At 37.5% G+C, this 16,891-nt stretch overlaps 1 protein-coding gene across 1 annotated transcript in view; it reads right to left on the bottom strand.

The window, feature by feature from the left end:
• The window catches only part of DOCK9 (dedicator of cytokinesis 9), a 135,957-nt gene that overhangs the window by 45,172 nt on the left and 73,894 nt on the right, over window positions 1-16,891 (bottom strand). The window contains exons 22-30 of the mRNA XM_075712502.1: window positions 16,319-16,405; window positions 15,593-15,682; window positions 9,243-9,358; window positions 9,041-9,110; window positions 8,782-8,907; window positions 8,582-8,653; window positions 3,150-3,296; window positions 2,359-2,442; window positions 1,611-1,722 (exon numbers count right to left, since the gene is read on the bottom strand). Coding sequence (XP_075568617.1) covers window positions 1,611-1,722; window positions 2,359-2,442; window positions 3,150-3,296; window positions 8,582-8,653; window positions 8,782-8,907; window positions 9,041-9,110; window positions 9,243-9,358; window positions 15,593-15,682; window positions 16,319-16,405 — 904 coding nt within the window. The remainder of the gene's footprint in view (window positions 1-1,610; window positions 1,723-2,358; window positions 2,443-3,149; window positions 3,297-8,581; window positions 8,654-8,781; window positions 8,908-9,040; window positions 9,111-9,242; window positions 9,359-15,592; window positions 15,683-16,318; window positions 16,406-16,891) is intronic.

The raw sequence follows: 16,891 nt of genomic DNA, 5'->3' as shown, positions 1-16,891 counted from the left end.
TTAAGAGTCTAGAGACTAGCTTCAAGAAAGAGAATTAACAGCAGTGGTTAAGGATCAGGCGAGGGATCTCCTGAGAGACCTCCAGTCATGCAAATCCAGAGCACCAGATGAGATGCTGAGAGAGTTAGCTGATAACATTGGAAACCACTCACCATCACCTTTGTTAAGCCATGGTGATCTGGGGTCTCCCATAATTGGGACCTTGCGATGACTGCAGGTAGACATTGCACATATCTTCAAAAAAGGGCAAGAATAATTCAGGGAACTACAGGCCTCACTTTGGTCCTTGGAAAAGTCATGGAGCAAGTCCTCTTGGAAGCCATTTCTTGGCAAGTGAAGGAGAAGAGTGTGACCAGGAATGGCCAGGATAGATTTACCCAGGGTAAAGCATGCTTGGTTAACCTGTCTTCTACAATGATCTCTACTAGATCTGTGGATAAGGGGAGAATGGCAGATGTCCACATGGTCACTGTATCCAAACCGGGACATTACAGTCTAGGTGAACAGACACTTAAATGTGCAAAAGAACTCAAAGGTTGGTGGTTAACAGTTTGTACTCTACTTGGAGACCAACTACAAGAGGAGTTTCCCAGGGTCTACCCTACTTAATACTACTTCATCAATGACCTGGAAGAGGAGATAGACTGCATCCTCATCAAGTAAGTTTGTGGACAGGGTACAGTTCATATGCTCAAGGACAGGGCTGCATTTCAGAAGATTCTACAGGAATGGGTCAACAGAAACATCAATTAAATTCAACAAGGACAAATGCAAAATTCCACCCCTGGGGTGGACAAACTTCCTGCAATGGTACCAGCTGTGGAATGACTAGCTTGGGAACAGCTCTGCTGAAAATCACCTAGGGGTCCAGGTGGACAGTAGCTTCAACAGGAGTTGGCATGGTATCCTGGCAACAATGAAGGCTAACAGCATACTGGCCTGTATCAACAGGATCATAGCCAGTATATCAAGGCAAGTGTTTATTCCCCTTTACTTGGTATTTATTAGACATATCCGTAATATCATGTATAGTATTTGGGCCTTGTAGTACAAGAAGGATCTTAGCTTGAGTGAGTTCAGCAAAGGACCACCAAGGTAATTAGAGGGCTGGAACACATGCCCTATCAGGAGAAATTGAGGGAACTGAGCTTGTTCCATTTGGAGAAGGAAAGGCGACCTGAGCAGGAGATTGGACTACAGACCTACTGAAGTCCCTTTTAACCTGAATGGGTATATGAAAAAAAGTAAGAAGTACACCAAGCCTCACACTGTACACCTACCTACAGGAGGAGTGTTGCAGGCTTCCGCAGCTAGTGAATGAAAAGCTAACTCATGAAAAAAAAGCAAACTTAATAATCATAGCAGGAAAAGGAGGCAGAGCCAAGGATGTTGTTTACCATATCTTTCAATGACTAGATACTTTGAATAGATTACTCTGCTACCTAAACTATTCCTTTGAGTTTAAATGAAAGGATTACAACTTTAGGTTTCCATTTAACAATTTTGAGGTTTCCAACATCTCATAGACCTGAAGTTACACAGTCTACATGTCCAATAATAAAAAGCTGACATCCAAGAAATACAGCATACACTTCTTTGGAAGAATTTACCTTGGTATCTCTGAACTCTGCCTTTTCCAAATGGCATTGGTAGATTCAAAGGTATGTAGTGCTCATGATTACAGACTACACGGAGAAATTCAAATTTGAATTCAAAAAGAGTCTGCAAAAATAATTTTAAAGTATAAATAAACAACTGATGCAGTGATTTGAACAACACATTAAAAACAGCTTTCTAACACAAAAGGGTGATTTCTCACAGTCTTGCAGTATGAGGGATATAGACCTGTCAAAGTTCCATATGTCAGTATAAAATAATTCCAGCATAATTCATACTTGACAACTGGATATAGTTCTATTTACTGTTCCCATTGTCCAAAGTTATTTAAGGTTACTAGCATATTATGTACTGATGGAAGAAAAGTTTGGACCCACAGAAGAAATTTTTTGGGCATCTGGTACATGGATTCACCACTACAGTAAATGTACAGAAACTTATCAGATATCACCTCTTCCAACTTTAGCCTTTCTCACATTCATGCTTAAAATTTCTGCTTAGTGTTGCACCCCCACTCGCCACCACTTTCGCAATACACATGCTCTAGGGTGGTAAAGTTGCATCTGAAGATAGGAATCAAAATATGAAAAAGTTATTTGATGGGGACAAAAATGCTCTAGGCACAGCACAGGGATTTCTAATGTAACTGGAAAGAAGTCTGAAGATTTAATGCAGGACTCTATCCACATGCATCAAGCAGAAGCAACTCCTAAAAACAGTTTGTTTAAAAACACTGAGTACCTTTGGATCTCCTGGGGCAAAGCAGCTGATGTAGTTATTGATTTGCTTGAAAACAAAGCCTCTATCCATAAAAGTAAAACACCTCTGGGGAAAACAAGAAAAAACAAGATAGAATTGATTTAATACTGTCTCAGTGCTCAGTAATTATATTTCTGTATTTAATAAGTTTATTTTCCAAACACATTATTGATATTTCAGTTTGAATATAAAAACCAATAGAACAAGCAAACTAAATATAAGTATACATATATGAATACCAAATCTTACCTTAGAGTACACAATGTAAACAAATTGCAAATAAAAAGCAGTTTGAAGAGAAGAACTCTGTCTTGACAGAAACAAAAATGACATGCCACTAGCACCTTTATCTACCTTTTTATGTCCCATCCTTTTTTCTCCCTGCTGAATCTTACTGGCTGAAAAAGGAAAGACACTGAAAGACTGTCTATATAAAATGCATGCAAATAAAACTTTACTCAGTGTATGAAGCTTTTGTAGCATTAGAAGGTAACCTAGATATTTTTAAAGTAAAAAAAAAAAAAAAAAAATCAAAATACATTTTGGATAAAATATGAATTCATTAAAAAAATAGCAAACTTTCAAACAGATGTCTTCTAGATTACAGATGCAAATTACACTTCAATGCATTTTAACTTGGACATGGAATTATATTTAAAAAGCATTATGCATATTCAGTTTTATATGAGTTGGCTTTAAGATTCTTTAAAATCCATGAGGAAGCAGTATTATTGAAAAAGTAACAACTGAGCCCAAGTCACTTGTGTACCTACTTTTATAAAGGCAGCAAGGCTATGGTTTGCATTTTTTGAAGCCTCTGGATTGTCTCTGTACTTCTGAGTGATGTGTGGCATTAGCATATTAACAACTGTTTCAACCGCATGATGAAAGGAAGCGGAAAATCTCTGGTTTCGCAGCAGCTAGAAACAAATTCAGATACAATATTTAATATGGTTTATAACACTAAATTATATCAGAAAATTTACTTTAGATAAGATACAGATAACCTGACAGGGAGAGGGGAGACAAAGAAAGTTTTCAAATTTTCTCATTTGTCATTTAAAGTAACTTTTTTTTTTTTTTTTTTAATTGAAGATTTTCCTGAGCTTTCTAGACTGAGGGGGGAAAAAAGGAAAAAAGAGCATTTGGTCAAAAGAAAATATTACAACATGCACTAATATCTGTTATTAAAATTCAAGCAAGGCAGTCTTTGATGACAAACACATGTTTAAAAGTTTAAGTGTAATGCTTTCATATTTTTTATACTACAATAAACTTGACGACAGAAGCTAAGAATAAAGGGAATCCTTTCACTTTATCTATCTTCCTTTCCAAAGCAGACATGAGCTGGATCACATATAGTAATGGCATTATTAGACTCTCTTTTCTGTCTTGAAGAAAAACAAAACAAAACAAAACAAACCCACCAAAACCACCAACCAGTTTTTGCTGTTCCACAACTATCTTTTTAATAACTCCTTTGCCTTTTGCCATTGTGGAAATCCTCATCCATGCTTCTTTCTTTCTCTTGCTTGTCAGCGACTTCAAATCTCTGCTCTTTCAGGCTTCAGAATCTTACTCTCCATGTTTTTAAGTTTCCACAATCAGAACCGTTTTCCCTTGCTTTTAGGTAGTCTGCCAATTGGCTTAAAAGATTTACTCTACATTCACAATTTCCTCCTTTCCACTCACCATCTACATTGTCTTCATCAATGATTTTGTACATTCTGACCAATATTGGTCAGTAAGTTCTCTTCAGCTTTTAGGCACTGCACAGTCTCTTTTATTTCTCTACATCTCACAATCTTAAATAACAATTCTGTCTTTTGTCTGAAGGGACTTAATGACAAGTGGTGTGAGACTGAAGAAGTTGACGTTGACAAAAACTGTTTCAACTGTACAGTCATCATGTCCTTCCTTTCTGAAAACTGAAACCAAAATATCCAAGTGCTCTGAAAACTTTGTTGTTTAAATAGTTTTTTGAACTATATTGAATGCAACATTCCTAGGCAGAACAAGTCATTGTCAAGGTCCTGCATAAATCAATAATTACACAATTTTCTCCCTTTGTGTTTGACTGTGCTCCAAAGTCTCTAGTTCTATTTTTTTTAAAAATATTTTTTGTTTCAATTATATTTCAATTAAGGTTGAAAAAGATCCTCATATAAATATCAACAGTAGTCATTAATGAAATAACAATTAAAAATTCTGTTGGTGGGTATGCCAGTCAGCATCCTGCAGTATCTTGTAAGTCAGTCTTTGTTGGACAGTAATTAAACATTTTAAAAAATACTACAAAATACTTGCTATAGAAATAATTTTGCTGCACCCAGAAATGCATCTTTTTATCAGATCTCATAAGTAGGAAATACAGAATGCATGCTTCATTTATTACTTTACCCAGTAAGACAGAAAAAAGCTAGCAAAATAATTTATTTAAGGGGCTTGTAAATCAAGAAGCAGTGTTCAGGAATGAGGATACATGCAAACAAGAGGTGAGTCCCGCTCCTTTTTCTTTCATGTCATAGGGAAGATGACAACAAGGTTAGTTCTAAAAGTGGAAACATCTTTTTTAACATGAAATGTGGAGACAACAAAAATCTGTCATAAAAAGTGATTCCAGTAGTTTATCAGCTATGAACCTTACTTCATGTTATTGCAGGGGAAGAGTAAGAAAGAACAGCAGTTCAAGGTGATACACAGCAAAGTACTAGAATCTAAAGGTGCATGTTAAAAGAATCTGTTTCCTTTGTACAATTGAACAGTTCATATTTGGGGGTTGCTTCTGAAGATATTATTAAAAACAAACAAAATACTAACCTGAACTGAATGGGGTTCCTATACAAGAAGTATACCTAGCATACAGAACACTCTATTGAGTGGAACATCAACAGAAACTAGATACCAGACAGGTATCAAGCTTAGGGTTTTGGTGGTGGGTTTTTTTGTTTGGTTTGGTTTTTTTTTCCTCTTCAGGTAGAATTACTGCATGTCTCTATACCTGTAAGTGCTAACAAAAACCATGGCAATATTTTGGTACTTTCAATGCTGCATAAGAAAATCTCTGCATGAACTGTTATCATCTTAGAAAGATTTATGGCTACAGAACCTACTAAATCTATAAAAAACCTCACTGTGCATCCTTATTTTCTGAAATAAAATGAGGTCTCAGAGAGTTAAAAGTGCCATCAACATTTAAATCACATTTTTGTGGTTTATCTACTACTTTAGAATCATAAATAAAATGTAACTAGCAATTAGTACTTTCTTTGAAGAGAGTTATGCTCTTTCCATGCTCAGTATTTTCTCAGCCCACCTTCTACAAAATACGTGTTTACAATTATGCTGTTAAGAGGTAGAGCAAACATTCATTAAAATGAAATTACATAAGTTTTTAGCCTACCTGAAGAATTTTGTAGGGCAGAAAGATTATGTAAAATGAACAAGACTTTTTCAGAATTTATATGATCATATAACCCCATGTGATAGACAAAATTTGATGCAACAAGTTGATGTAAAATATCACTTAAAAAAAAGGTCATAATTCCTAGACCAGTTTTCAGAAATATTAACATACACTGAATTGTCTCTTTTCTACATCTTTTGGTGCATTTTAATGAAAATCCTAAGCTTACTCATAACCACCCTTAGAAATCAATCTCAGAAGACCATAGTTTGTACAGCATGTAATTTATAGCATACAGTAAATCACAAAATGAACTGCTCAGTCTTTCAAGTACAGCAAACCTGAGGCCATTAGGCCTCACCTACTGATTGTTACTACTAAAAAAAGAAAATAACCTGTGACTTCTCTTATAGTTACTGAGGTCACTTAGACACCAAAGACATGGAGGTCTTTCCGAGTAATATCTATGGTTTTGCCTATCCCAATTCACACCATATTTCCATAACACCAGGTAATCAAATCAGTGTAACTGACACACTGTTCCTTTACCAACTTTGTTTTCCCTAAAATGAAAGTCATCTTAAATTGAATTTGTTCCTCAGACATATACGTGCTGGTGCTCTCCATATAATTTATCATCAGGATTACATGGGTCAGTAAAGACACATTAACTTTGAGCAAATGAGTCAGTATAGCACTTGTGGAGGAAAGAAATAATAATAAAAATTTTTAAAAAATATCAAGAAGTACTAGTAATGTGAACGCTCATCAATGGTAATATACCATACTGTATAAGAGATGCAGATTATATGGGAGAGGATACTAAAAACATGGACACTGGCAAAGTCATTCTGAAAAGTAAATTGCATTTGGTTTTTGTTTGTTTACACAGATTCCTGCTTCAAAAAAGATGATATTCTACTGTACTTATTTTATCCACCATCTGATCTCAATTTAAAAATGCAATCCCTATTGTAAGGAAGTTATAATTAAATTAAGGAAATGGGTTTGCATGACAGCAAGTTAGTGGTTTCTTTGAAGCTTTTTTTAAAATCAATATGCTGTTTCCAAACTTGTGAGGACTTCTGTAGGTTTGTTAAAATCAGGAAAAATTACATAAACTTTGTTTAGCCAAGCAAAAACAGCATGTTGTTGTTTTTTAGAGTATCACCTACAAAATCTAATAGAAAACTTCCTCAAGCTATGCAAGTTTCACACATGCCATGTTTTGAAAACCTTGCCCAGATGCACTACGTTCTGTAATTAGCAAAACTGTATCCTTCTCACAGAGCTGAATATTGTAAAATAAAAAGTACTGCCAATAACGTCAGGTCAGCATTGAGACCAACAAGAATTCTTTCAGTTTTTTTCAATATAATTTTTAAATTATAAAATTTTAATTCAATTCCAGAAGTGTCTAGAAAATTTCAGCTTTAAGTAAGAAGCAGTGTTTTCTGCTTTATAAGATCATACTTTCATTTCAGTTGAATTGATTAATTGAATTAATACAATTAATTTAACTGATTATAATAAACCCAAAATAGTGGTGTGAAAAGAAGCACAAAACTCCTTCTCAAGGAAGATCAAATCAATAATGGAAATTTAAGTTTAAAGATCCTGAATTATCTGAACAGATACTATGAAACAGAAAAAAGTGAAGAACAGGAAAATGTCCATCTGAATATTTTTCTTTGGTTTGAATTAACAGTATTTCTATTGATTAGCGGTAGAAAGTTGTAAGTCTTTTCTTTTTGCTATAAATTTTTGAGGAATTCCCAAACAGCTTATCAGTTAAAATGAGCAACAAGTTTGACATCTTAAATGCAAAAGGATGCACCGCACTACATGCACAGCAAACCCTTTGTGCATATATTTGCATTCTAAAAACTCCTAAACAAATGGTAGCTGTCACACTTCCCTAGACAGTTTAAGTTAGTGATAAAAGCTTGCCTTCTTCCACACTTCAGAAGATTCTTAAATCTGTAGTACTAGCACCATGTAAATACTCAACTTCCCCCCACCCACAAAAACTAAAGGCTTCAAAAACTTCAGACTGCCAGTTATGTTCTAAATACACAGTGAAAATACTGATAAAGATTTCAGAACAACTGGGTATGTTACTCAGCTAGGACTATTTTGTATACTTGAAACTTTACTTTCGAGACTTGTTTTAATACAGAAGTAAGTAAACTAAAAAGCTGTCACCAATGTAAGAAAAATTCTGCTTATACGCCAAGCTGGTAGAAAAATGCCTGTTTCTAAAATTTTAGGATTCTCCTTCCAGCATAGGAAATAACACAGAATTAAATGTTGATACTTCTTATCACATACAGAAGGACTGTAAACGGCATCATTCACTGTTCTCAGAGTCATTTTATATCACAGCTACTGTACTGCTCAGGAAAAAGCCCACATATTTTTGGGTAGTACTTACATCAAAGTCCACAGTTTTATCTATTGTTTCCAGCTTCATCGTACCATAAGTATTAAGAAATCTTCCTAGAGAGTCTGATTATTTACACAGACTGCTCTATTGTATGGATTTTAAGGGGTTTCTATCCTTTTACAGTAATGTTGAATCTAGCCCTGTATTTTTTTTCTATCTAATATTTCAACTGATTTCTCCTGCTGCTTTGCTCCTTCCCTCCCTTTCTTGCAAGAAAGTTATTATATATATAAATCATAACCACATATATGTAAAAATTTTTCTTCTAATATGCAATAAAAATATGTGATTGGAGAAAGAAGAGACTATACAAATTCTCTTTAGAATAACTTTTTTTTTAAAAGTTGACATACCTTCACTTTAGAGTTTTCTATCAAATGCTGAGCCATTGATTTTATCAGAACTTCAAAGAAAAACCATGAATACTGCAGAGAAAAGAAAACATTCTGTCAAATTGCCACATGCATTCAACAACTATTTCAATACAATTAGTTCCTGTTCTTCAGTTATGACCAGATAAGAACATACAGTAAAAGGATAGTTCAATATATACCTTAAGTAGCTTGTTGCTTGTAAGAAAGTCAGCAGATGGCTTTAAAATTGTTGTCATGGACTTTGTCAATTCTTCATGTACTGTCTTATATTCAGAAGCAACATAGGGTTCAGCTTTGTAAGCATACTTGGGGAGGAAAACCAGAATATAATATGAAACTATGACATAATATGAAACAATTGAAATTAAACAGATACAACAAAATTTAAATATACTCTTTTTAGAGAAATAAAAAAAGGAAACATTTACTTTTACCTACCTTGACATAAGATCTCAGGTAGCTATCCAAGCCTTCTTCATGACACTGAGCAACAATATGGATAATAACCCTAAACAGAAGTCAGAAAACAAGTAAGCCTACAAAGAAAACTATGATTGAAATAGCAAAAATGCTACTCAGTTACAGATTTATGTGACAAACCCAGTCATCACAACTCTATGAAGCACTTAAAATTCTTTACCTTGTCACATTGACTGCAACTTCCTCTTGACTTGCTCTAGTGAGAACTCTGAACAACTGGTTCAGAACAGTTGGCAGGAAAGCTATCATCACATGGCCTTCCATAGCATGAAGGCTCTAAAAGAAAGCAGTAGTACTGTCACTCCCTTGAAACAATGGCATTTAAATCACAAATTCTGAAACAATACAATTTACTGCAAGTCTTTTTCCAAAAATTTGGAAATTGCTTGCACTATTTGGTGTTAATTACACGAAATACTGCACAGAAAGCAATTTAGAATAGTCTCCAACATAAATATTTGGTAAATATTTTCTACATTAAAATAAATTAGGGATAAAAAAATAGGTTTTATTGAAAGCATTTTAAAAGACATTATTTGTACTTTTCCATGGAAACGCATACTAGGTTTCAATGAAAAGACTACCTGTGTACACCACAGCAAACTGACACTCTGGTATACTTTGCTATTTCATCCACCAATGCAGCCATTTAGCAAACAGAAGTTCCACAAAAACATACAGATTGCTGTGATAAGTGCAATACTAGTTATACTAGTTAGTGCAAAACAATGAACTAATATGTTAAAAACCAGAATGAACTAAAATCCCTAACTACATAATGCTGGAAATTGGAAACAGTGAATTACTAACCACTCAACTTCTTCATGATATGGCTTTGCATTCCATCACATGCAAAATATATTATAAACATAACCACCCTGACATAAAAGGCAGTGCATGGCATTTCATCCCACATCGCTTTATGCCACAAAATTCCCTGGAGTTAAAGGGAGTTTGACCAAAAAAAAAAAAAAAAAAAGAGTATATTTGCTGAACATGCACACAGACAATGCATTTCAAACATTTCCATTCAGTGTTAAGTAACTGTCTTGTCTTTGAATGTTTGCCTGTATGCACATTCACACTATTCAGGACTCAAAACACTCTTCCTTCCTATGTGGTCTGTGATTCTTCTTGGAAACAGCAGTCATATGCTACAGCATCTTTTCTATAAGCCTTGAATATCAGAGCATTGGGTAAACATGCAAACAGAACTTCAGCTCACACTTTTGTCCAGGATGCAGACATTTTTTGGTAAAGGTGCTCTTTTAAGTAGGACTCTGAAGTGGACTTGTAACCCAGCTTCTGATGCCTTTAAGTGTTCAATTACACTGATACTGCCAAAAATAGCTGTGCCCTTTGATCTCTCAGGCAGCAATGGAGTAACTACAAGCAGATATCTCAACTTATGAGGTGCTAAAGTAATGTTTGGGCTCATGAAACATAAAGGAGAGCATACAAACATCTTGAGTCCGGTGAGTCTCAGAGAATTGTTAATTAGAAGTGTCAGAGGGTGCTTACACAAAATCCTGTTGGGGAGGACAAGAGCAGAAAGAAGAGAGAACGCGAGAACACTTGTCAGGTTCGGTAACCCAAGCTACTCTGCCAGTAGCACACTGACTTCATGGAGAAAAGTAAATCCTAAGTATTTAAATGTGTCATTGCCATTATAGCACAGATATTACCTGCAGGAAACTGTCACCAGCAAACTGAAATGTTGATCTTCAAAAAACATTTAGCACTCAGGCTGGCCAAGTCTGGCACAGGTAGGTACAGGCTGACACCCAGAAGGCAAGCTCTCAATACACAGGAGAAGTAAAAAATATTTGGGTCCCTGTGAGGCCTCGCTAGACAGGAATTTGTTCCAATGGAATTGAGAATAGCCATAATTTGTAGCTGACACAGAAGATAGCATTTGTTTCCTGTTACCTTGAAGTGAGGCAACAAAGTCAACATGATGTGTTAATCTCATGGTGTGGAACATGTTCATACTGTGTGGTGAGTGTTCTGTTGTTTGATGACAAACAAGAGTTATAAAGAGGCTCTGCAGTTGCATTACTCTGTCCCAGGGCTTTTGGCAAGATATGGTCTTGTCACTGAACCTAAAGATTTTACTAATGTGGAATTAATATAAATAAATTAAGTGTTTAAGCAAAGGAACAAGCCACCCAAATATATTACAGTATATGATACCGGTCATCCCCAGGGTACTCAGGCCCCTGAGCTAGAGGATAGGGATGGGGACCAGAATGCAGCCCTCATAGTCCAGGAGGAAGCAGTTAATGACCTGCTACGCCACCTGGACGCTCACAAGTCTATGGGGCCAGGTGGGATCCACCCGAAAGTACTGAGGGAGCTGGCAGAGGAGCTCACCAAGCCACTCTCCATCATCTATCAGCAGTCCTGGTTAACAGGGGAGGTCCCTGATGACTGGAGGCTTGCCAACGTGACGCCCATCTACAAGAAGGGCCGGAAGGAGGACCCGGGGAACTACAGGCCTGTCAGCCTGACCTCGGTGCCGGGAAAGATTATGGAGAGGTTCATCTTGAGCGAACTCAACAGGCAAGTGCAGGTAAACCAGGGGATCAGGCCCGGCCAGCATGGGTTCACGAAAGGCAAGTCCTGCTTGACCAACCTGATCTCCTTCTATGACCTGGTGACTCGCCTGGTAGATGATGGAAAGGCTGTGGATGTCATTTACCTGGACTTTAGCAAAGCTTTTGACACCGTCTCCCACAATATTCTCCTTGGGAAGCTGGCAGCTCATGGCTTGGACGGGCGTAGTCTTAGCTGGGTTAAAAACTGGTTGGGTGGCCGAGCCCAGAGAGTAGTGGTAAATGGAGTTAAGTCCAGTTGGCAGCCGGTCACGAGTGGTGTTCCCCAGGGCTCAGTTTTGGGGCCAGCCTTGTTTAATATCTTTATCGATGATCTGGATGAGGGGATTGAGCGCACCCTCAGTAAGTTTGCAGATGACACCAAACTGGGTGGGAGTGTCAATCTGCTGGAGGGTAGGATGGCCCTGCAGAGGGACCTGGACAGGCTGGACCAATGGGCCGAGGCCAACTGGATGAGGTTTAACAAGGCCAAGTGCCGGGTCCTACACTTCGGTCACAACAACCCCATGCAGTGCTACAGGCTTGGGGAAGAGTGGCTGGAAAGCTGCCTGGCCGAAAAGGACCTGGGGGTGTTGGTAGACAGCCGGCTGAACATGAGCCAGCAGTGTGCCCAGGTGGCCAAGAAGGCCAACAGCATCCTGGCCTGTATCAGGAATAGTGTGGCCAGCAGGAGCAGGGAGGTGATTGTCCCCCTGTACTCGGCGCTGGTGAGGCCGCACCTGGAATACTGTGTCCAGTTTTGGGCCCCTCAATACAAGAAAGACATTGAGGTGCTGGAGCGTGTTCAGAGAAGGGCAACAAAGCTGGTGAAGGGTCTGGAGCACAGGCCTTATGAGGAGCGGCTGAGGGAACTGGGGTTGTTTAGCCTGGAGAAGAGGAGGCTGAGGGGAGACCTTATCGCTCTCTACAACTACCTGAAAGGAGGTTGTAGCGAGGTGGGTGTTGTGTTGGTCTCTTCTCCCATGTAGTTAGCGATAGGATGAGAGGAAATGGGCTCAAGCTGCGCCAGGGGAGGTTTAGGTTGGAAATTAGGAAAAATTTCTTTACAGAAAGGGTGGTCAAGAATTGGAACAGGCTGCCCAGAGAGGTGGTGGAGTCATCATCCCTGGAAGTGTTCAAAAAACGGGTAGATGTGGCACTTTGGGACATGGTTTAGTCCAGTCTACCCTTGTTTGGCTTAGAGTAGACTTGGTAGTGTTAGGTTAATGGTTGGACTGGATGATCTTAAAGGTCTTTTCCAACCTAAATGATTCTATGATTCTATTCTATATATGATCATATATGACTGAAATAAATGATGTGATTTGGGAGTGATCTGGAATTGTTCTTTTGAGCTTTCCCTAAAATGATACTTAAATATCTGATAATCACTTTCTCCTACCAGACTAACAAGAGTTGTGAATATCAAGAAGAGAATCAAGCCTTTGCTTCCAACCAATTGTCATTTTTGACGGTCCGCGAGTAGCAAGAGAAATCCGAAAATGCCATGCTAGTCCCTGGAAGAGATTTTGATTATATCAGATTCAAGTAGAGTGCTCATAAACTTAAGAAACAAAGTGTTTTCTCGAAGTACTATGAATCCCAATGAATCAAACAGGTCAGAAACTGACTGAGGGTTGTTTACAACTTCAACCTCTGAGGTAAGAATCAACCAACTGCCCACAAAGTACAGGGCTGTTCCATTCCTCATAACATGAACAGTCACTGCTGCCAGGACCCTGGTAAAGAGGCTCTCCATGGTGTGCAAACTGATTTTTTGATAGTAGTGATTCAGACTTGTCATGTGGGTAGAGACTGTAGTAATAATGGTTCTTTTCATGTAACATCTCACTGTTTCCCACACCAACTGCTTTATATTACAGCACCAGAAAGACCAAATTCTGGTTTTCACGTGAACTTAGCAGTAAAGACATTCAATTCCGTGAGGTCCAGTATGGGCAACAATCCTTCCCTTCTTCTGGATACTAGAAAACACCTGCCATTTTCTCTGGCACCTCAAGTAGCAGGAAGGCTACATTGCTTGAAAAAACGTGATGGAAATGATACTGACAATTTTCAAGAGCTTCAATGAGCCACAGGTCAGACTCCAAGACCTCTAATTCATGATGACAGATACTCAGAACATAGCATCTTTATTATACAGAAAGAAAAATGGAGAGGTTAAGTCCAGCGATAAAGGTTCAGTGTCCCAGCTGATCTCAAAACCACAACCAGAGGACAAGAAGGCAAAGCTGCACTAACGAGAAAAATGCCTTTTATGACTAGGACTTCTAAAAACCTGCATGACTCCTTTGTTTGTATTTTGATAGAACATGGGGAGGAAATTGAATACCAGCAACTTTAAATCCCTTGCCAGAAAAGTACAAATGGTAGGAAGTGAGAGGTAAAGAGGTTCCCTTCTTCAAACAGAAATCTCAGACAGCAGGACCACCATCTCCCAGAAAGATTACTTGGGGAAAGATGGAATATTCCACTTGGCCTCAAGGCAAGATGAAACAGTCTGAAGCAGCGGTGGTTCTCCTATCTCCGTTGGAAAGATTTCTTCAGGGCACAAACCACATGTACACAGTTAGAAAGACTGTATTTTGAAAAGCGTCATGATGACAGAGGATTTGCAAGTGTGGTATCAGGGAGGGATTCTGCACATCAGCTGCCTCTAACTCCAGGAGGCCCTCTTGATACTACAGAGTGCTGACTTTTAAAGCCAAAACACTACCAGGCTTAGTGCTAGTGCCATGTAACTGGGGACTATTTGGTACAATTACTGCTGCAGAAAGCAGTGGAAATAAGGATGGCTCCAGATCTAAAATTATCAAGGAACTCAAAACAGATACTTTAAGTGAGAAACACAGAGAAATGACATCTTATATCAAAGCAAGAATGTCAGTAGAAGAAACCCAAGTGAGAGGCATCTCTAGTGAGTCATTCTAAGTAACCATGGGGGATGATGAAGTTCAGATACAAGACTATTTGTTCTTTGCCTTACCCTTTTGATGTGAAGCTACCATGGCCAGAATCCCTTTTAAGGGGTTATATTATTGAAGTAAGCTTTGCCAGCACATTTTGGGATTGCAAAATTTCAGAATAGTAAGACAAATAAAAGACTGAGAAACAGGTCTGTCAGTAAAAAATGGTAATAATAATAAAAAAAAACTATTTCCAAATAGACTTATTCCATCTTCCTGCTGTGAATGTACTGTGATCTGGTTTGTACCAAAGTTGATCACAGAAGTCTTGGGGCAAGAAATATGACTCAGAGCCATGGTTTTGACATAACGAAGGTCACAAAGCAAGTCCTGTTCAGTAGTGTGCCACAATCAATAGTTAAGTTCTTACTTAATTGTCCTGAGCAGACAGTCCAGTTTTATTAATTGATGGTATTCAATTGCAACAATAAACTCTGTTGCACTTAAGAAAATCAGGAGTTACTTGTGATATCCTGCATAGATTTTAAGGTGATTAAATTTTGGGCTTTGTGTTAAAAATCTGGCCTACTTGGTTAAGACACAATTGCTGTGCAAACCATCCACTCTATTGATCTAATCCTGAAAGACAACAGTAGACATAACAATGATGAGCTCCTAAGCAAAATTTTAGAAAAATCAAGAGTCATCATTCCTTACCATTCTCATGCGCAGTTCAATTTGATTATTTCGACAAACTAAGCCATTAGTGTTTCAAAATTATCACTCATAAGGCTGAGCAATACTGTCTCATTATTTCCTCGTTGTTTCCTCTTATATTGCAATTGTAAATTTATCTAGGGCAAGAAATATCTTTTTGTTCTTTTTATACTGCGTATTCCATTAATGAGACCTAGAAAATGTCTGAAGTTCCTAGGTTTTGCAAAAGTATAAATGAATAATATAATCTGTTATCCACTGCCATTCTGTACCTTAAGATATTTTACAAGATCAGTTCCTAGAGCACGAGCTCCAGATTCTGTTTTCTGACAGTACTGAAAAAAATTATGCAAGTGCTGGTCCTGTCAAAGACAAAAAGAACAAGTTAAACAATATCTAACATTACTATCCATAATCCAAACCAGAACACATTAAAAATACTTAAATACAGAAATCCATATACGTGTCCATTCAAAAATAATTGAAGTGCACTACTCTGAAGACTAATTTAGTCTGCATGTAACATTGATTTTTTTTAACCCATATAAGAAATTTCTAGTGACTTTTTTAATACCCATTATATAAAATACCACCTATATTTGCTTCACATCAACCAACATGCAGAAAATAGCACACTTAATGTTAGTTATCCCAACCAATCATAATACGTATTTTATGAGCAGCTATAACAGGACGCATCACTTTGTAGACATGCCAGTAAATGGCTTTCAGACAGCTATGACCTCTCATCTAACAGGAAAATTCAGATTGGAATGGATGACAATTTTAGACAAAAGGCTCACATTTTGAATAGTTTCCATTTAAGATCTGCTGTTTTTCACAGCTGATGTGAGAGAGACCATGCAGAGTGTACAAGAGACAAAAAAGTAAGAGATCAGCATATTGAGTTTAAGAATCTTCCCAGATACTGGATACACATATAATAAACAAACATTATTCCTAAAACTTTCTCTAATTTAATTTGTTTTATAACTCACCTGCGTATACACAGTTGACACCAGATGAGTGGATATTTTTAACAGCTGTTTGCCTCCATCTACCCATTTAATTTCAGGACCAGAATGCTGCACACACACATGTGGAGGAAAAGTAAAATAATGTAGTGGTATGCTAGAGTAAAACAATTTTTTAATAGCCACCACAAACAACACTTTTTTTTCCCCCCCAAACAGGTTGAAGAAATGTGTGCAATGAATAAAGTCATAAAAAAAGGAAAATTATGCAGGCAATATTACCAAAAGCATTTATGAAGCTTAAAATATTTTTTAAAATTCCCACAGTAGTTTCCTCACTGGCTAACAAAATTGTTTTTCTATACGTCACAGATTTCATGTTTCCCCTACAAATCTGCAAAGAAACTTCTGACTAGAGAGAAATATCTACTAGTTTTCTGAGAAAAATAACACAAGAATTTCCACAGATACTGACACAGTTTAAGCCTTAACATAGGTCACTGACAGGCAGCAGCCAGTGATTCCTTCCCATCCCATTTCCAAAGAGCTGAGAATGGGAATGCTCACCTGTCTACCCTGACAACCAGTTAGGGAGAG

Source organism: Pelecanus crispus, chromosome 1 (genome assembly GCF_030463565.1).
Source record: "Pelecanus crispus isolate bPelCri1 chromosome 1, bPelCri1.pri, whole genome shotgun sequence".
Classification (NCBI taxonomy): Eukaryota; Metazoa; Chordata; class Aves; order Pelecaniformes; family Pelecanidae; genus Pelecanus; species Pelecanus crispus.
Note: the sequence above shows the minus strand (reverse complement) of the source record. Positions and strands in the feature narration are given on the sequence as shown.